Raw genomic sequence first — 20,807 nt, forward strand, 5'->3', positions numbered from 1 at the left:
GTTATTTTGTTGGCTGTTCTTTGTGAGAGAAGGTTTGAGAAGCAGAGTTCAGGAGACTATTGCTCAGAAGGAGCAGTGCAGTGATGATTGAGTGATAAAACCAGTTCAGATTCTGCTTCTGCTTCATGGCATAGCCTGAATGATAGAAGGGACACTGGCCTAGACATTAGGAGACTGGAGTTCTTACTGGCAAGTTATGTAATCTTGCCCTCTCTGGACGTCTTCTTTCCTCCCTGCAATGTGGGGAGATCTCTAAGGTCAGCTCTCAGTTCTTGCCAGTCTTGTTCTTTGACCATCCGTGCAAGTTTCTCCGTGATGAGCACCAGGCTAAGTCCACAGTGCCAAAGAACTGCAGCAGGCAGCAACAACTTATTGGGTGCCCCTGGGGGGTGGGCCCACTGGAGAAGAGAGAAGGAGGAATAACTCCAGGCAGGGATAATGACTCCTGTGAGGGCTCAAATCGGAAATGCCCTCGGTGTTGGGTAGATAGATCAATAGACCAATTAAGACTGGGTGTGGAGGTTCCGAAGGGGAAGTGGGACGTGACGTTGGAGAGATGATAGGGGCGTTAGAGCATTATGTAGGCACATTGGACTTGATCCTAATGTTAGTAGATGTATTCGAGCAGGGGCGGATCATGTGCAAAATCCTATTTTGCCCTCTGGTCCATTTCTGCTTGGCCTTCTGAGTTTTGCTCGAACAGCATTGTAGAAGGCTTTCTCAGTCAAGTATTTCCTGGTACAATTATTGTTCAATGTCTTTCTCCCTCATGGGCCTGTAAACTCCAAAGGTAGGAACCTCTTTTAACCACTATACCCCAGCATCTTGCACATAATAATACTCAGTAAGTGTTTGTTGGATAAAGGAAGATAGAACTTTTGCCCCATAGTTACACCTCTTTGCTTTAAAAAAATTTTGTTTTGTTACTCATTGTGGGAAATCTCTGCACCTTCTGCTCAATTTTGCTGTAACCTAAAACTTCTCTAAAAAAGTTAAATCTATTAAAAAATTCTAATTGTTCAGAATTGGATTAATCATAATTCTTGGTTCATGATACATTGTTGTCATTGGTCCACGAGTGGCCCTCTTTTCATTTATTCAGTTTCATATAAAATGTATGTATTAATATAAAGAACATCAGTGAAACTGTGGCCTCACTAAAACCCAGAGCATTATTCCTAAATCACATTGATTGTGTACTCCCAACTCTCCCATCTCTGGACCTGGGTAACAAGCGCTCTTAAATATTGTTTATCATTATCTTATGGGTTTATTATTTGTTTTTAGTATCATCAGACATACATGTATAACCAAACAATATGCTATACACTTGACTTTTTGAACTTTATAAGAAAGTATATCATATTTCTTCTTACACGTGTTTTCTTTTAACATTAGGCTTCTAATGTTCATCTATATTGTCACATGAAGTTGAAGGTCATCCATTTTCACTGATTGGAATACCACAGTCTATTTATTCTTTTTCCTGTTGGTGCACATTTGGGTTGTTTCCATTTTTTTGGCAATTACAAACATTATTTCTGCGAGTATTCTCAGACTCATATCCTGGTGTACGTGTGCTTCTGTATTTACAGGCAGGGTTTCTCAACTTTGGCACTATTTACACATTGGACCAAGTACTTCTTTGTTGTATAGGTTGTCTTTTGCCTTGTAGGGCACAGCATGTAAGGCTCCAGACTGAGGGCCTCTTGGTTTTCCAGCATCAAAAATGTGGCCTCCAGTTTGGGACTGTTTGTGGTAAAAAGGAAAACACCTGATGAGTTCAGAACAGACCTGTGTCCTAGAGTAACTCTTTAGCATTAAAAACAAGCAAAATACCGTTAGAGGTATTTGAAAGCCAAATGCCAAAGATCCCAGAATTCCTTAGCACAAATCTAAACAAAGTTAAGTTATACTTTAAGAGAAAATTCAACTAGGGAAAAAGCAAAATTATCTGAACCAATTCTTCACTCTTAAATATTATCACATAAAATATCATTCTGTTCAACCAATTTCATCAGAGGATGAAACTAAATAAAATCAAGCACAGAAAGTCCTGTGCCCTTCGAGCGGGTATTTCCTTCTCCACCGCTTGAGTTGTAGGGCAAGGCCAGTGCTTTGACCATAGGGCATCCTGGAAGTGGGTCCTCCCAGGGCATCATTGTGCCGCCTGCCCTTGGTCCTGCTCTGCCACTCATGACGGCACAGCTATTACACACGCGAGACATGGGAAGATTTATGGCAGGATCAAATGCTGAGCCTAAGAGGAGATAGGTTGGAATGTAGCTCAGGGTCGCTGTCTTGAAACATCTGTGGGACAACTACATACAAGAGAAAGGGACCGAGAAGCCAGAGCTTACACAGGTGGAAGTTATAAAAGGGAAAGTGCTGTCAGTGCTGTGGAATGCTTTGCGAGTACTGTGCCCTCTTCCTTAACAAATCAAGCAGAGTTCTGAGTATCCACTGGTGGGGGTGTTAGAGATTTCTTAAGACGGCCCAAAAGACAGTGATGATAAAGATGGCTAAGAGCTAAAAGAAACTGATTTGTTCACTATGGCCATGCCTTTCAAAGTGCTTTACATATTAGGTAGGTACTGTTGTTGGAATAAGGAAAGTGGGCCTCAAGGTCACACAGATAGTAAGTGATGGAGTTGGAGTGCAACCCAGGCAGCCTGGCTCCGAGCCTCTCCAACTCCAGCAGGCTTTACTTCTAAATGACTTCACCACCTGGGGGAAGCAAGCAAAATCAAGTCATTTTGGAGGGAGAAGCTCAGTGTTTTGTTTTCAAGAGCAGTGACCTATTGGACAGCAGGATAGAGATCTATGGGTTCTGGACAGACCAAGAGTAATAACATCTGCAAATTCCTAATCAAACTGAGGGAAGGTGGCCTCAGGCTGGAGGTTGTGGGCATAGTTTTTAACTGAAAAGTACCTAATTATCATTAACAGTAGATTAGATAACTAAATTGTGGTATATTCATATAAGGGAATGCTATATAGCAATGAGAACGAACGATCTTCAAGTGTGGATGAATCTACAAATGTAACATTGAACAAAAGAAGCTGGACACAGTGTGATCCTCTTAGATGGAGAAGAGACCAGGCAAAGCTAACCTGTGCTACTTGAAGCAGGGGAGGGAAGCAACTGGAAGGAGTATTGTTTAGCTGCAAGGAGTATTGAAGGAGTGCTTGGTCTATGGATGTATCTATTTTGTGAAGCTTCAGTGTTTTGTGTACTTTCTTGTCTTATTTTATACATCAGGAAAAAGAAACATTACAACTGAAGGCCAATGAAACAAAAGAGTTAAAGATCTTGACAAGATGAAAGTGGTGGATTCTTAAGGACTGAAGGAAAGATGGAGCTGGTGGACATTTAGAAAGCAGAGGATGTATGCTCTGAGACTGCAGAGGGCTACGGTGGGAGGAGCAGAATGAGAGATTTGGGTGAATGGGGGCTTGTGGTCAGATTTCCAAGGTGGACTAGTTCTGTATCATGGTGAGGAGGACCAATGTGTGAGGGGCTGAAGTGAAAAAGGTGAAGGTCACTGGAGTTCAAGGGTCTCAATTCCTCTGTCAAGGCATTTAGAAGCCCACATAGCCTTGGGTAGGTGTTTCACATGGACAGTGACATAAATCAGATGTTGACAAGATTTAGAGGCCAAAGGAGGGTAATGATTCAGTTATAAAGTCTGTACTTGTTTAGCTGCAAGGGCAAAACCCCAGTTAAATGATCTTTAACAAAAAAGAGAATTTATCATCTTCCATTAGTAAAACGCCAGCATGAAACTTCAAAAGTACTGGATCCAGGTTTTAAACTTGTCATGGGGACTGCTTTCCCCCTCCTCTCTTCAGCTCTGCTTTTCTTGGGTCATTTTCACTCACAGGCAGCCTTCTTCCACTAGCAGCTATGGGAGGCTCCAGATTTAGGGTTGCCTTATGGCTACTGTTTCTCCTGAAGGCACCAGGAGAAACCCCAGGGGTGATGTGGATTAACTCCACCTAGACCATGCTTCCACCCTTGAAGTGGAGGTGGATCAGCCCTCCCTTCCTTCACCTATGAATCACATTCACTGAGAATGAGGGAGTGGCATGCAAAAACCATAGGTCCACCCTGGAGGTTAGTGCAGTATGGCCTGACCCTCCGTGGTTTCTCACCAACAGCGGTGCAGTGAAGAGGTGAGGACCCTGCTTGCTGCAGGAGCAGGGCATCACCACGCATTCCATGCGTGACTGTGTGGAGGTGGAAAACCAGATAAGAGTCCTGCCCAAGGCCAGAAGCTTCTCTGAATCCCGGGTGGGGTGCAAGGCAGTGGCATCCAGCCTAATTGACAGAGAAATTTGGCCTGCACTGGGTTATTGCATCTCCACCCCACATTTAAATTTCCCTATCTCAGAACTCTCTTTCTTTCTCCTAATAGATTGAATGTGCTCTTTTCATTTCAGCCAGCTGGAGTTATTTTGCTTCATCTTCCTGTTTGTCTGTAATGCTTATCTTACTTCTCCATCTTGTCTCTGTGTGCATTTCTCTTTTCCTGGCCTTTTCTCAGGGATGAGGAGGAGGAGGAAGAGGAGCAGCCAGTCACGGAGCCCAATTCCGAGGAAGAGAGAGAGGACGATGCCCCCTCTCAGGGCAAGGACAGGTATTGAGGGCTGGACCCTCCCAGGCCCCCACTAGAAGCTCAAGGCTCCTTCCTAAGGAATAGTTTGCTCCTTCCTTCTTCACTGGCTCCCGCTGGCAAACCTTTACTGACCCGATACAAGAAGCCACAGAGTGATTAGTTTGTAGAAATCACTGAGCATGTTTTCATTACAGAACTTTATTTTTTATTCAAATACTGCCTTCCTAACCTTGCTTTATGGAAAACTCACCCAATTTTTTTTCTTCCCACTGTTCCCTCCCTTATTAAGTACTTTGGCTCAGTCAGATTGACAGAAAATTTTAACCCTTCTAGCACTGTAGTGAGAATAATTATGTGTGTTTCCTTCTTCCTACTAATTTTACCAGTACAATATTAGCTAAAATGTGTGGGTAACTATTGTTTGAATGATGCATGTTTGTTTTTTATCCAAATGGACAGGAACAATTTTTTACCCTCTACAGTATAGAAAAATTTTACAGTATTTATTTTTATGCCCAGCACAACTAACATAGCTCTAGGGTCCTTCGGGGAGTTTACTGTTCCCTGTTCACCTCTCTAAGGTGCATTCTTTCTGTCTTCAGGCAATGGTAACAGACATAGGCACTTTACAGACATTAGTTTCCTCCACTTAATTGATTATACTGCACATTGACATTTTTACCATTTGTTTTTCCACAAATAAGCAAAATTAACAGGATCTTGAATGAATTAGGGTAAAGTCTTTCTCTTATCAACTTCAAAGTCAGTGTGGCCTCATTCTCCAGGTGACCAGCACAAATAAAAGTTCTCACATAGGCTCATTTGATGTGCTGAGATGCCCACCATTTCCAGGGGTCATGGAATCTTCTCCGAACTGACAAACTAATGATTGCTTCCTCGCTATAGAAATAGGTGGGAAGAAGCCAGCAGGGTACGGAGAGAGGAAAGGAATGGCCTGGTGACAGAGTAACCCATATATTTAAGAATGAGAGGGTGAGAAAGGTTGGCATTCACCAGAGCTCCTTAACCATGTTAAGAGCCCTACTTGGGGATAGTGACTTCTTAGTTATAGATACCCTGGGAAGGGAGGGGGTTTAATTGACAGTCCCAACAGGAGAAAAATTAGCCACAGGAAATTATGTAGACCCTCAATAAAAACAGGGCTATGGCTCCATATGTGCTGAAATGTGCGTGTCCTGCCCCTCCCACCCCCCCAAACCCTTCAACCCTCGGTGACTCATACAGTTCAGCACCTATGGACCAGATGGAAGAATCTGGCCAGAATGGGCAACTTTCAAAGGGATCCCTACTGACACATGCGGTCTTTATATAGGATTGTTTGCACAGTTGATGGTTGGTATCCTACCCTCTCAAGTGTTTTTTACTTCATGCCTGATGCTGGAGGATGTCCTTGATCAGAGACTACAGTCAGGTTTTTCAGTTTTAGGAAATAAAGGTGTGCATATTAAACAACAGGGCTCATTAACATTGACCTGGATGTTATTTGTTCCCTGATGTACTTATTAGACTTTAAAGTGTCAGGAAAGATTCTGCCTATTTCTGTGGGTTTGGTTTCTTCTGCTTCCTCCCCCCGTCCTGCTGGCTGCTGCTTTGCATGTGCCCACCATGCATACCCATCATGTGTGTCTGCCATGTGTGCCTACCATGTGTACTGGGCCTGCACTGAGCACATCAGTGTGGTCTCACCCTCCCATCAGGCAGGGAAACTGGCATGTCTCTACCCTTATATGTAAATGGAGCTTAGAATTTGGGGTAGGAAAGAAAACAGCTCACATCCCATTCCCAAATGGGCATAGCTAGGAGTCAGGTTCTCTGGGAGAGGGAGCATAGTTTTGAAAAATGCAGAATTTTACCTGAGAACATAAATTCTCAGGTTATAAAGGTGTGTATCAAAATACCTAAGTGGTCTGAATTCAGTCCTCTGAAGGTGGAATGTTTTTATAACTGCAACTGTGGCAGAACGAGGCCTGCCTGCAGGAGATGTCTAGGGCCTAGAGGTTGAGGAGGCCCCAGGGAAAAGTGTGAAATGGACAAAATGGGTTCTCCTCATGTCGGCCCTTCCTTCCTGGCTCTTTGCATTCCTTGCCGGCATCTCTTTTCCTTTTCTCTTATCCATACCTGCTCTCAAGAAAGGACTGAAGGAAGTGAGTAAAGTCTAGGGCTGTGGGATGTCACTTCCTCAAGGCTGGGCTTTTTAGAAAAAGGCCAGATACTCTGGCCAAGACAAAGAAGTGAAGTCCAAAAATTATGGAACTTCCAGTACCAACACAGCCAGTGGGGAGAAATTGGGGCGTTGAAGGGCAGGTGCAGAAGAGCCATTGGGGTTCCATTAAATTCCCTCCCAAAGGCCTCTGCAAGCCTATAGGCCAGGTGGGTCTTACCACCAAGATTGGCAAGCCCAAGGCACCAGGATTATGGGCAAACCAAAGCTCCAGGGATGGGTGATGGGCTTTTATGCTGCAGTTCAAGAAGTACAGCTGGATTCTGAAGTAAGTAGCCATACAGTGGTGGGTTTTTACGTGTGCTTTCTTCCTTCCTAACCTTTGCTCTCTCTCTCCTGAAATTCCCTTCTTCCCTTTTCTTCCTTCCTTCCCCTTCCCTTCAACTCTTCTCCCTGCTGGGCCAGCAGCGAGGCCAGCCCTGCCTCAGAGCAGAACCCCACTGGACAGGAGAGCCCGGCCCTCCCTTCTGCCTCCAGCGCCACCTCGCAGGGAAAGCAGCTTCCAGCCAGCACTGCAGTGGGGAGTCCCTGGGGCAGCGGGTCCTCCGGGCCTGCCCTGCTGCCCCACCCCACTTCTACGTTGGCCTCTCGGACCTCCTCCACCGCACCTGGCCCCCCGAAGGCATCACCCACCATAGAAAAGCTGCCCTATGTGCCCCACAGCCCCTTCCACCTCTTCTCCTATGACTTTGAAGATTCGCCCGTATCAACCAAGGAAAAGGAAGCCGAGGCCCAGAAGGAAAGCAGGTAGATCCAGCCCACGTGGGGGCCTGTGTGAGGTTAACCCGGGAAGGCAACACAGCCTATTATCCGCATCTCTTGTCTTCTGCTGTTTGTGTGGATTCGGGTTAGAGCAAAGTGCAGCTGTGGTGTGAACTAACTCCCCGACCACTGACTAAATACTTACCATAGTTAGGCAAGATGCACAAGAAAGTTGTCATCTGCTCAAATTAAGGGACTCTTTTGTTATAATACAATTACAGTACTAAAAGTGGATTTTAAATGTAAGGTTTAAAACTCTGCATGGTCTGACGTGATCTATACACCTCACACCCATCTGTCTGGCACGGGGTCTTTTTTGACCTGTAGAGTTCAGCGACGTGCTTAGTTGTCTCTCTCTGCCGCGTTTTGAGTGGGGCGTTCCTTCCTTTAACAGTTGCTCTGATTCTCTCCATTCAAGTACATATTCTGCCTCTGAGCCTTACAACTTCCGGTCTTTCTCTTCTAATAGGTAGGTGTCTTTATTTTCTTTCCCTTTTCTGTAGCTTTCTGTTTTTATTCTGATGTATGCATTTTTCTTTCAAGGATTGCTCATAGCTTCCCAGGAGATGGCAAACAATTGCAGTTTGAATCACTTCATGGACATTAATACAATTGCATTATTTAAAGTGTGAACACTTCAATAATTCTTGTAAAAATTGGAGAGGAGGTCGGGGAGGGAGGTGTGTAAGTCAAAACGGCACAGGAAATTTTCAGGAGTGCTTGTCAGATTGCCTGGTGTCTGCCGTTTACTGATGCCTGGATTAGAAACTTCTGCAGATCAGAGAGTGGGGGACAGAGGGTTGTATATTTTGAAAATCAATTGTCCAAAATCAATAGATGCTAACACTGGTGGCCGCTTCCATCTTAGAGTCATAATAATAATTGCTAACATTTGTTGAGCATTTATTAAGAGCCAGGCCCTGTACTTTTCATGAAAGTAGTGCTTCAAAGTATCACTTAACCCTTAAGAGGCAGGTTCTATTACTCACCCTTATGTACAAAATAGGAAACTGAGGCACAGAGAGGCTAGGTAAGTGGGAATGGTTTGCCCCCCAGGCAGTCTGCTCTGAAATTTGGTCCTAACCTGTACATCATATAAGCCTCTCTCTTAGGCAGTCTGTCACTCTCTCTCCTTTGTGGACTCATGTACACAATAACTCCTAATCTCAGGCCCTAACCCTGGCTGCTGCCTGCCAGAGGTTTGACAGGCAAGTCCTGGTCAGTAAGATACTTTAGTCAGTCTTCCTGGGGGACGCTCAGCCTGGGTGCCTAGCAAGAAGTTACATCCCATTTGAGTGAAGCCTATAGGAGCTCTTTCACAGAACAACCAGTCACTATGGGTGTCAGACATTCCATCTGATAAATAGAAGAATTAATTTAGAACTGTGGTCATCAACTATTGTTGCTTACATATAGCCTAAAAGAAATTTGAAATTTCCCTCAAAGTTTTAAGTAGCCTGTCTAGGTTTTCTTTTTTAATCATAAGCTTAAATAGTTGTAAAGGATGTAATTTGTCTATTGTATATTCGCTTTAAGTTTATTTTTGTCAAAACCTTGGGGCTTTGGATTCAGCTGATTTAATGATGGGAAACACCTCCATATGCCTAATTGGCAAAGCCAATCCTCGGTCAAATGAGACTGTAAGAAATAGTCTGACTTCATGCTTCAATTCAAATAAGCTCATATGCGTCCTTGTGACAACCATCTCTCTCCTGGGGTCTGACGGACAGGTGAGTGGTGGGTAGATAGAGACAATGTTTGGCTCTGAGTTTGTCCCTGGATAAATAAAGCACCACTTTCTCCCTCCTCAGTATTTCTTAAGGAATTTCCTATATTATTGCTTTGTCTGACAACCTGGAGGTTTTACAGCTCAAAGTGGTGTTCCACACAGATTCAGCTGGGATAAAATGTTCCTTTTCTCCCCTGAAAGTGGAAGGTGGTTGTGGAAGGGGAGGCAGGGAAGGAGAATTGGGAGACCCTAGGACGGACATGGGCAGATGCATTTCAAGGAAGAGCAGATATGGAACTTGAGGATCTGAAAATTTCTGCCCCCTGTTTCCAGGATGGCCTTGTATATCCCAGGAGTCTGTGAATGACAGTTCAAACACCTCCCAAGTACAGCTTCTCCTCCAGTCTCTTCCAGGTTTAAAATTCTGGCATTGCTGTGATCTTTCCCACAGCTTTTATGGATTGCCTCCAACCTGGCTCTTATGCCCTCTGAGAACAGTGTCTGTGTGCAAGTTAAGAGCTGTACTCTTCACTGGAACAAAAATATCTTGGCAACCTCATGTTCCCCAGGGGTGGTGGTAGCTCATGGCGGTAATGCGATCCAGGACTTTCTGATGATGGTCTCACAGCCTCTGATGGGGCTTTCCTGGGACCCAGGTTCTTCAAACTTGGTCTCCAAGCTTCACTACTGTTTACAGCCCTTGGGGGATGGGAGCAGTTGAAACATATGAATTGCTGAAATGAATATACATGGGAATTGCAAAAAGCAGCCACATGTTTGTGAATGAGGATTGACTTATATTTAACTGAGAAAAGTTTATAACTTTTAAATATTTGGCAGGAATTTGAATACTATCTAAATAGTTTGTTTCCATTAATTTTCTGCTAGTCACTCACAGTGGTTTTCCTGGATCTGTCCAGCCACAGATTTGACCGATCAGTGGATGACTGCAATTAAATGGGTTGTACTGGAGACCAACAAGTTAGTCATTAATAATAACAATAAATAAATAAAAACTGAATAGTGAGTTGCATGATCCAGTTAGTTTCTCTGAAATTGAGAAGCAAAACTGGACAGGCTGTGAGGTATTTGAATTAATTGCTCAGCCATTACAAACACCAAAGGAGGGAAAAAAGCAGTATGCTTGTCTTATTTCCATAACATCATTTAAACATCATTTTAGTAAAGTAACCCTGTTAAAACATTCCACTGGATGCCCGGTTTTGGTCGGAAGGGATTGGCTTTAGTTGCATAGAATAACAGGCTGGGCGTCCAGGCTGCTGCGGCCTCCGCGAGGACGCGGCTCCTGGTGGCAGCCTCGTGGCAGCCTCCGCTCCTCCCGTGTGGCGGTGGCCTTGCTGCTGCCTTCCTCCTTCCTCCCCTCCCTCTCCTTCACCCCTGAGCTTTTTCCTGCCTTCGCTGCTGCTTCCTTCCTTTGTATGTTCTTCTCATCCTTTGCTTTCCTGCCTTCTCTGCGGCCTGTGGTTTGGGCATCTTCTTGAAAAATCAACCCAACACTCAGAGAAGGGTTTTTAAAGAGAAGAGAAAATAAATGCCAGAAACTGAGCTCCACGAAGGTGGCGTGTTCACCGAGGAGGATGACGGAGTGCCAGTGTGTGATCTGGGTCCTCATCTGCCTGGCGGAGGGCCTGGTACCATGCATGGACCTCACATGTGGTACCAAATAAACAAACATGAGAAACAGCCTAGCACATAAGACTTAAAAACACAGGATAGATTTGGGGAAATGTAAGTATTCATGTTATCACTTAAAAATTGGCAATAATTTCTAATGGTTACATAATATCCTGTTGATGAATAATATATCATACTTTCTTCCCCCATTCTTACATTGTTAGCTGGTTGGGTAGTTTCCAGTTTTTCACTGTGATCTCAATAGGGCTCCAGTGAGTCACTCCCTAAATGACATTATCTGTATATAAAAAACCATAAGGTTATGATAACTTCCCAAAAGTTGACTTCCTCTGTCAAAGGATATCTACATATGGAGGTCAAATTGCTTCCCAGAATGCTTAGTATTGATTTCCATTGACAGGAGTTTGGACTATTTTCACTGTATGTAGGAAGGTCTTTGTGCACTTATATCATAGTGACCCTTGAGGTCCCATGTACCCAAACACAATGTCCCTAACTAGTTCAGGGGAAGGAGTCAGCCTTGCCCGGTGACTGAGTAGATTGAGAGGCAAAATTCTTTGAAGCTTGTTATTTGTAATTACTCCTGAGTGTCCACCCCCAGGCAAGAGCTTCAAATGATTTGTTTGATCTGGGAATACACAGAGTGGTGATGGCTAAATATAAAGCGCCAACGGACGTCTATTCTGAAAAACAAAGAAAACTCTAGAATTTTGCAAATCTTGAAACTTGACAGAAATGACTGGGAAACTATAGAAGCTCATTTAAACCTAGTGGTGCAGTTTTGGTTCTGGGGAAATAGTGAATGAAAACATGAATACTTGCACCTTTAAGCAATAGGCTAATCCAGAAGGCTGGGGCCATTTTATCCTTGATCACCAGCCACACAAGGAGATAATATCTAATGAATGAAATTGATTCAGAAATACCTAAAGCAGAATTTTTAATAAGATGTTTCTTTAGCCAATCATCTGGCATTTTCTATAAATCTTGGATGGATTTAATGCTAATTCTACCACCAGGAGAGGCAAGAAAACTCTTCATGATTCAAATGAAGATAATTTGGATTCTAATTTATGTTAGCAAATAGTTTGACTGTATATTTTCAAAGACAGGAAATAGGAGCACCACTTTTAAAACCCTTTGTCATAATCCTGCTGCCTAATAGAGTTGGACTTTGGGAATCTTCTCTAAAGGGAAATAACCAAAACAAGGCAGTTAGTGAATTTCTTTGGTTACTGCAATCACTAACAGTGTTAGCATTTCCAGACCTCTTTTTCTTGCAAAAATTAAGATAATTTGCTGTTACTTATTTACTGACTTATTCTCATTTCTCTGTCTCCCCCATCCCCCAACTTAATCCTCTGCACTCTTTAGATACAACAACTTTGGCAACCACTCTTATCATCACTCAAGACCTTCGTCTGGATCCACTGCGCCCACCACCCCCACATCATCTCTTCCACCCCCACAGGAGCCCAGGCTGGAAAGGTAGGTTTTATAAGGAGCATTCTGATGGCTCCACTGTCCTCAAGCAAAGAGAGCCATCTGAATAAGAGCGCCTGAAGGAAAAGTATAAATAAAAGTATGATCTGAAGTATTTTCCTTTACAGAATGTAGCCCAAAGGCAAGACTATTTTCTTTCTTTCCCACTATTTAGTAAGTAAATATTTTATTAGAGATATTTTGTTATTATTGTCTCATCTCTCTACCCTCTTTCCATAGAAACTATAAAACTCTTTTTCCAGAACATTTAAATGTGACTGTTTTGATTCACCCCTCAAAAACTGCTCTAGATCCAGTGTAAGCTCTGCAATGTGTTTTATGCACATCAGTTTTCACCTTTGAGCAATTCATTCTATGTAAATCAGTAGGTAGTGGGCCCATTAAGGTGTTGTGTAATTAATCCGGGACCTACCAGAAGAGAAAAGAATTGTATGGGTCCATGGAAGGAATTTAACTTGGCAAGAGTATTAGACCACCAGAAATTAACTTACTATTACTCCTAGAAGCGAGTGATTGCACAAGGATGTGTTTACAGGGGAGAGGTAAGACCTGTAATTTTAGAACAGTTAAAAAGTTACCCTTATATGGCAAGAGTGCTGACTTAGAGAACACTGGCTAGGGTTCCAACTCACTGGCAAGTTATTTCATCCCAGAGGGTAGAATGCCAATTATGCCAGCCCTTACCCCAGAAGGTGGTTTTGATGAGCAGATAAAAAGGTACACGCGAAAGTGCTGCGTGAACCCCACCGTGTGGGTCCAGTGGGAAGTGAAAATGCGTGATGATGGAGTATCCATTGTATGTATGAGATAATGTCCAGCAGCTCACGATTGATCAGAAATCTAGACATGAGCAATTCCCGGGAATCATTTGCTTCAGATGCTGAATTTAAAACTAATTCGGTCCGTGTTCTGTATTCTGGTCCTCACCTGTGTATAGGAAAGTGTGTTTGGCCAGGTGCTGCTGGTGATGAGAGATTTGGTCAGGATGTGGAGCGGGCAGGCCCCAGGAAGGAGGGCTGTCTAATGTGGTTTGCCCAGCCACCCATCACCGTTGATTTCTCAGATGGCATGCAAGCCCCATGGTGTCAAATTCTCAGGTTCCATAGTCCAGTGTAGCCCTGGGCTGGGCACATTTAGGCTCAGTTAGGTCCTGGTAATGACTTAACAAGGTGATTACCCTGAAGATACCCTCTGTCTACCCTGGGACCCCTCTTCTTGGGGTCAGCTGAGGTTGCCTGTGCTCCCAGAGAGGTCACTAATAAAGAAGATCCTTGTCATATGGGATGGCGTATTTGAGGCCAAAGTGAGGAGTATTAGAGTCTTACTGATGTTACATCAGACGTCTCGCACCTGCTAGGCTGCCAGCTCCTTTGGGAGTAGGACATAGTCTCCGTTCCTTGCTGTGTCCTCCACAATACCCAACTCTGGCTGTGCAGGGCTGCAGTCGGTGCTGGGTAATGGGGTGAATTGCCCACTCATTGGTTGGGGAACTGTTTGGAGGCCCATGAAAGTGAAAATTTATAAGGACAGGAGGTCTGCAAGTTTCTGAAGTCCTGGGCCTAGAGGGAAGTTCCTCCCAGGTCCTAAAGGTGAAGCCCCAGCCTCCACCCTCTTAGTGACTCCTAGAAATCCAGGTCCAGCCTTACGCTGAAAGGACCAGGAGTACAGGCTCCTGAAGGACTCCTATCTGTGTCTCCTCCCTTCTTGATCTGCCTGAGTGTCTCCTAGGGGAGAGATTAAAGGAAGAAGAGTAGGACTGGATCCAAAAGCACCTTGATTGCTCTGGGGAGGAAGTTGCTCTTTATTCTGAGACCACATGGCTGTTCAGGTTTTGAAGCAGCTGGCGATGTTCCTCCAACACATCAATGAATGGAAGCTAGAGGGGCAAGGCTGTAAGGGCGGGGGCTGCCAGAAGCTACCTCCAAGTCCAAGAGAGATGACCATGCCCAAGAAGGCCAGGGGCTTGAGGGGAGAAGTGGATTTGGGCAGACTTGGCTGCCACCAGGAGGGTGGGAGCAGGGGAAGCGGAGTGAATGAGGGGTCAAGCGTGCATGAGGATGTTAGAAGCAAGGAACGGAGACAGAAGATAATGGAAGAAAAGCAGATTGAGGGTGGAGGTGTTCAGCCTGGGGCATGCAAGGTATGAGGAGTCTGTATGACACCCAGAGAGATGTGGACTCAGTGGTCCTCGGCTTGAAGAAGGTGCTGGATGAAATCCCTCTGGGGAGCCTGTGTGCTGAGACCTGGTCACGGGGGAAGAGCAGTGGCAGGGGCCTCTTCGAAGCTGCCTCTTCGCTTTTACAGTGCATTTCCACCACAGGAAATTCATCACCTTTGCCTCCCACTGTATCCACCAGTGAGTAAAGTAGCTTCAAAGAGTCTATTGCTTCTTTCCATTTGCATGATTTTTCAACTATCACTGTCTGTTGAAAAACCATGTAATGCATCACGTGAAACATTAGATGTGCAGTTTCATCATTAGGAGCAGGAACTAAGCCTGGCTGCATCACCCCTTCTTACTCTCACCTTGCTAGCTTATGTTTTGTGACTGTAAAAAAAGAAAAACTTTTTTTATAGGAAAGACATTGAACTATTTTATGAACAATAGTTGCACTTTTGCAACGAGAACCCACATCTTCTGGCAGCGCACCCCTGACTGCTGAACAGTGTGCCAGAGCCCCATGCAGTACTCAGGAGCTCTAGAACTTCATTCCCTTGACTTGGAAACAAGACTCATTTCTGAGAAATCCTAGGGTAATCTGGCCAAGTAAAACACCCCTTCAGGCAGGTCAGCCACCTTGGACATTACTACTGAGCATCAATCAGAGTGAACTTAAAGTTTCCCATAGTTTCCTGAAGAATATCAGTGTGTTGGACATTAATAAAACTTAGAATGCTAAACTGACCTAGAAAGGAAGGAACTGAAGAAACAGCATGCAAAATTAAGTCAAAACAGGGGAATTAAAAAGAATCCATCTCCACATCTCCTATTACATCTTCGTTTATGGGGCTCTCTTTTAGAAACGGAGTGTAGCATTAGTTTTCATGACATTGGAACTTGAATTGTGCCAAAACAAAATAGGAAAACCAGAATTATTTGCAAAGCCCTCAGAGGTACAAAATGCAACTGTAATGAAAGACAACTTTTAAAATGCTTCAGTTTTGAAAACTGTACTTTTTGAGTGGAAAAGTTCTAAATGTTTTCTTGTTAAAGGGAAACATAATTACAGGAATAGTGGAACCATTCTTGTTCAAGTATTCAAGTGAAACAAATAAACAGGCAAACAATAATCACACCACATTAATTTGTGACACAGGGAAGTTGGGGAGGGCAGATGGCATTCTCTTCCCATCCCTGCTGGGATATCTCCATTGTGTGGGCCTTTTCAGAAATTGGCGACTGGAGACTTGTGTGGTGTTCTGGCAGCTGTGATGGAGTGACTGTGAGGGAAGAGTAAGCCCATGCCTGGGGCAGGCAGTCTTTGTGGAGGTCTTGAGAGTCCACTGATCATGAGGCCTGTCCTGAGCTGTGAGAGGAAGGCCATGAGTGGGTAAACATGCTGAATGCTCAGTGGGAGCATGTTGGAGGAACCAGGCTTAGGTATTAGGGGGCCAGGGAGGACTTGTTGAGCCGAAACCTGAAGGATCAGAATGTGCCTTAAGCATTGATTCTATTCTCTCTTCCACTTACAATAGTGCACTGTTCATTGTCAATGACAGTCACTTGTCTGCCTGTGGATTCATGTCAAGAGCCCTATGAAGAGTTTGGGAATTGTCTGCCTTGTATAGTCATCTGAGTAGAGTTCTTCCTACTTCCTGGAAGACTGTGAGCCCAGGTATAAATAATGACACTTTCCCTTGGGAATCATAATGGATAATAAAGAATGCAACTTTAAATTTTATTTTGTTAATTTTTATATAGGCTTTACACATACACAGTACAACATTTAAAAGGTGCAGAAGGGTGAAAGTGAAGCTCCTTTCTACCCAGTTATTCCCAGAAGCAACTGCTCCTAGTAATTTCTTATGTAAATTTCCAGGGATATCTTATGTTCATATAAGCATATATATGTGGTTGTCATATCTTTTCACAAATAGTAACAGCTTCACAAGCTATTCTGCATCCTGCTCTTTCACTTAAAATATATATCTTGTTTCTTTCATAGCAGTGCTAGTAGCTGATGCATGTTTTTGTTTGTTTGTTTGTTTGTTTGTTTGTTTAAATATATCTTTATTGATTTCAGAGAGAGGAAAGGAGAGGGAGAGAGAGAGATAGAAACATCAATGATGAGAGAGTCAATGATCAGCTGCCTAGCCCGCAATCCAAGCATGTGCCCTAACCGCGAATCGAAGCCGATCACCTGCATCCTAGGTTGATGTTCAACCACTGAGCCACGCCCGGCCGGGCTGATGCATGTTTTTTCATGGCTGCTCCATACTTTTTTCTCTGGGTACTATTTAGCATACCCCATCCCATATTGATGGGCCCCAATCCTTTAGCTATTACAAATGATACCACAGCGTGATCCTTGTCCATCTGTCATTTTGTACTTGTGTGATTATCTCTAGGAGAAATTCCTAGACATCAGTTTAGTAAGTCATGTGTTTGTGTATTTTAAATTTTGATTGACTTTTGCCAAGTTGCTTTAAATAAAGATTGTACCAGTTTTGATTCTCAACCTCAGTGTGTGAGAGAACTTGTTTACCCATGTCCCTGCCGAAGGGTCATTCAGTATTTCAGCCCTTGCTCATCTGAAGAGTTGTGTGTCATTAAAATGTACATTTTCACTTCTCTTACTATGAATGTACTGAGCAAGTTTTTCATATGTCTAGGAGCCTTTAATGTTTTTTGTGAATTTGTGTTCATGATCATTAATTTGTCTTTTCCTTATTGAAGTATGGGGATGCTTTATAAACTGCGATAGGAGTAAGCAATGAATTTTCTCAGCCATTGGTCTTTTTACCTCATGTATGGTGTTTTTACCATGCAGGAAAATGTAAATTTTAGGAATTAAATTTATTAATGTTTTCTATCTTCTGAGTTTTGTGTTCTTCCTAAAGAAAGTCTTTTCTCCCATGGTTTCTTTTAATACTTACATAGCTACAATTTTCACATTTAAATATTCTATCTACCTAGAAGCTATTTTGGCATATGGTGTGAGGCAGGGATCCAACTTAAATTTTTTCACTTTGAATATCATTTATGGAATAACCCATCATTTCCCTAACAATTCATCATATATCAACAGGAATACAGATGCATTTATGTGTCATTGTGTTCAAGCTGTTTCTGTAGGAACATTTCCCATCTCCTCCTGGTGTCCACCTTCTCCTGGTGTCCACCTTCTCTGGTCAACCATTCTAGGCTGTCAGGAGCTCTCCTTCCTCCCCGTACTTGTCTGTCCCACTCAGTGAGTAGTCTTTAGAATAAGACTATTCTGTGCTATCTTGAAAGAGCTCTGCTATTTTGTCATTTGCTGTTATGACTTTTGTATTGGTATTGACAGTGCTGGAATGAAGAGCATAAGAATATTTGGGGACACTGGGACCAAGGAGCTAGGACTAGGAGAATGGGAGCCTGTCATGCTGAATGGTGGCTTCTCCTCCCAGCTTAAACTTCCCCTCGTGGGATCTCACTTCCTGTGACCCCCTTGAACACCATCTCTTCCTCCAGGTGTTGTCACTTCTCCCTCAGAAAGATGGTCTCTGTCCATGCATTTCTACCTACCTGCCACTTGGTTAGCTCTTATAGTTCTTACGTGCTTCGCAGGACTGCTGACTATTGCCCTGAGTATAATTTGCGGCTACCTGGTGTTCCCCATCCTGATTTCCTCCTCCAGGTGACTTTCTGTTCTGTATGAATCTGAGTGCTTGTGTCTTCCCATTCTAGTCGACTTGGGCTTTTATCATTTCTTGCCTTCACTAGTATCTCCCTGTACCTTGAGGTTCTATTTATCTGGTTTTCAGATCATTGCTTTTTAAAAATATATGACCCATGTGTTTGCCTGGATCCCAAAGACTTGTTGGATGTGGTCCATCACTTGATCTACACAGTACTTTTAAAATTTGGTGTCAGTGGAGTTGAGAGCCTCACTGTCCAATGGGGCTGTAGTTAAACTTTTTTTTTAATTGATCAAAGTATATTAAGAAAAAAATCACTGAGAAATCCTGAACAGCATGTAAAATGGGATAAAAGGCATGCCTTTTCATGTGATCACAGTTACTGGTACCCAGTTCACAACTACCAACAGGAAATACAGGGTATCAGTGTGGACAATTCTCTATCATTCAAACAAAGAAGCCAGGAGCTTGTACTGAGCAGCAGCAGCAAGCAGACTCCCCTCTTGCCTGCTGCTGCTTCCCGATAGCAATCTTGTTACAGACAGTGAGTTCCTGTGAGGCACAATATGGTCCTGATTAATTGATTGTGTTACATCCAAAGTGCAGAGGAGAAGCACTGGTCAGTTCACAGAGTAAGTTTACAATAGGGTCTGGCTCCCTGATGGCAGTTTTATGTAACAACTGTGGGAGTAGGGAACCTAGACTCTGGGTCGGCCCTCTGCTCTGTGTGTGTGTGTGTGTGTGTGTGTGTGTGTGTGTGTGTGTGTGTGTGTGTGGTGTTTCGGGGGGGGGACTCTGGGTTCTCAACAGATGCTAGAGATTCTTTCTCCCACATGTGTTTTGAATCTGACTCCTCCTCATCATTCCTACTACCATAGATTTAGTTTAAAATCTACGTCATGCCTGGGCTATATATTGCAATGGTATGTGCCTTCTCTCCTTTCCAAAATATAGATCTGAGCTGGTGACTTTTCCTGTTTAGAAACCCTGAATGACTCCAACTGCCTATTGGTGCAGCCCAGCCTGATTACCATCGCCTGTAGGATCTCATGTTTGGGCCTGTATGCATCTTCCAACTTTCCCCCTGTACTTTAACCCCACAGGATTGTCACGTGAGCATGCCAGGCTCTCCTGAGGCCCCTTCCTTCATATTTGCTCTACCCCTTGGCTAGCTCCCTCCTTTCTTCACTCAGTCGATTCCTTCTCATCCTCTAAGACCCAGGTAGACGACACCTGTCCTGTAAGAGCCATCTGACTTCCTCAGAATGAATTGTAACATCCTCTTGGGTTCATATTTCACTGTTTCAGCTCTCAGCCCTTTGAATCATTATGTGTCTGTCCATTTGTTTCTAAGTTGGGGCTCACTACCCTACAGTGGTCTGTGGCAGTGAACCTGGGTCCCACACAGCCACAGGATGAAGATGCTTTGTCTTCCTGGACTGGCCATTGTATTAAAAGATTTGGGGAGAATCTTTATTAAGACAAGTAGGACTATGCTTGGGAGAATCCATGTTCACAGGAATTGTAAAGATGTGTTTTGTCTTTGCAGGGAGCACATTGTACTGTTCCCATGTTCCTGGTCTTCTGCCTTTGGGGCTTCTTCACTCTTAGGCAACAACCATTTCTGTGTCTCTTGCATGAGATTTCCCAGTCCCCTGCTCACTGCCCTGCCCTGTACTTCTTTGTCAAATAACCAGAGGAACAAACACATGAGCGTTTGTTTAACCTGTCCGAATCCTGTTTTTCTTCTTTTGGAAAGTGGAATTAGAATAGATTTTTGTAAATTAGACAATTATCTCACTCTTGTTTACATGAAGGATGTACATAGCAACCTTAAGAGGCATCTATTGTAATTCTGTTTGGAAGTGAGAACAGCATATGCAACACTTAGAATTAGGTGAGATTTGTAGCAAGAAAGGACAACTATCGCAGATCGGAAAGCGCAGATGGAGTTCTTGCACCCACAGAGCTGGAGACATTACAGTTGCTCAGTGCTGTGAATTGAGCCATGTGCTGTCACCCCTGCTTGTGTCATAGCCCCGATGGCCAGCTTTCCAACTGTCATTGGCTACAGTGGTTTTGCACTGCTGTTGTATAAAGATTGCAGGGAAAAGCGGGGAGGAAGGGAGAGATTTTTTTCTTTCAGAAAATGTATTCCTGGGTCCCTGATATTTATTCTCTTATTTCCCTACTCCTTACTTCAAAGCCCAGCAATGAGTGGGAAGCTTTACTATTATAATGGAAGAGACTGAATTGGGAAGAAATTTGGCATATAGATAGATACACACACATAGATAGCCCCTCCTACCCTTTTTCATTCAGTAGTCTTTGAACAATGCCAGTGCAAAATCATTGTAACCAGTGCCATCTGGAAACCTGGCCATTGGAGCTGTACACACACACACTCACACACAAATATTACATATTCATATAGTTCATTCAGCAAATATTTATT

General features: G+C 43.6%; 1 protein-coding gene across 2 annotated transcripts in view; it reads left to right on the forward strand.

Annotated features, from left to right (window-relative positions):
• FHOD3 (formin homology 2 domain containing 3) overlaps nt 1-20,807 on the forward strand; it is a 396,157-nt gene that overhangs the window by 281,046 nt on the left and 94,304 nt on the right. The window contains exons 11-14 of one of the 2 annotated variants that reach the window (XM_087819066.1): nt 4,548-4,640; nt 7,270-7,608; nt 8,018-8,092; nt 12,383-12,496. In XM_087819066.1, the coding sequence (XP_087675192.1) occupies nt 4,548-4,640; nt 7,270-7,608; nt 8,018-8,092; nt 12,383-12,496 (621 nt within the window). The remainder of the gene's footprint in view (nt 1-4,547; nt 4,641-7,269; nt 7,609-8,017; nt 8,093-12,382; nt 12,497-20,807) is intronic. The other variant, XM_087819067.1, reaches the window with a different exon arrangement.

Source organism: Miniopterus natalensis, chromosome 7 (assembly GCF_054644295.1).
Source record: "Miniopterus natalensis isolate mMinNat1 chromosome 7, mMinNat1.hap1, whole genome shotgun sequence".
Taxonomy (NCBI): domain Eukaryota; kingdom Metazoa; phylum Chordata; class Mammalia; order Chiroptera; family Miniopteridae; genus Miniopterus; species Miniopterus natalensis.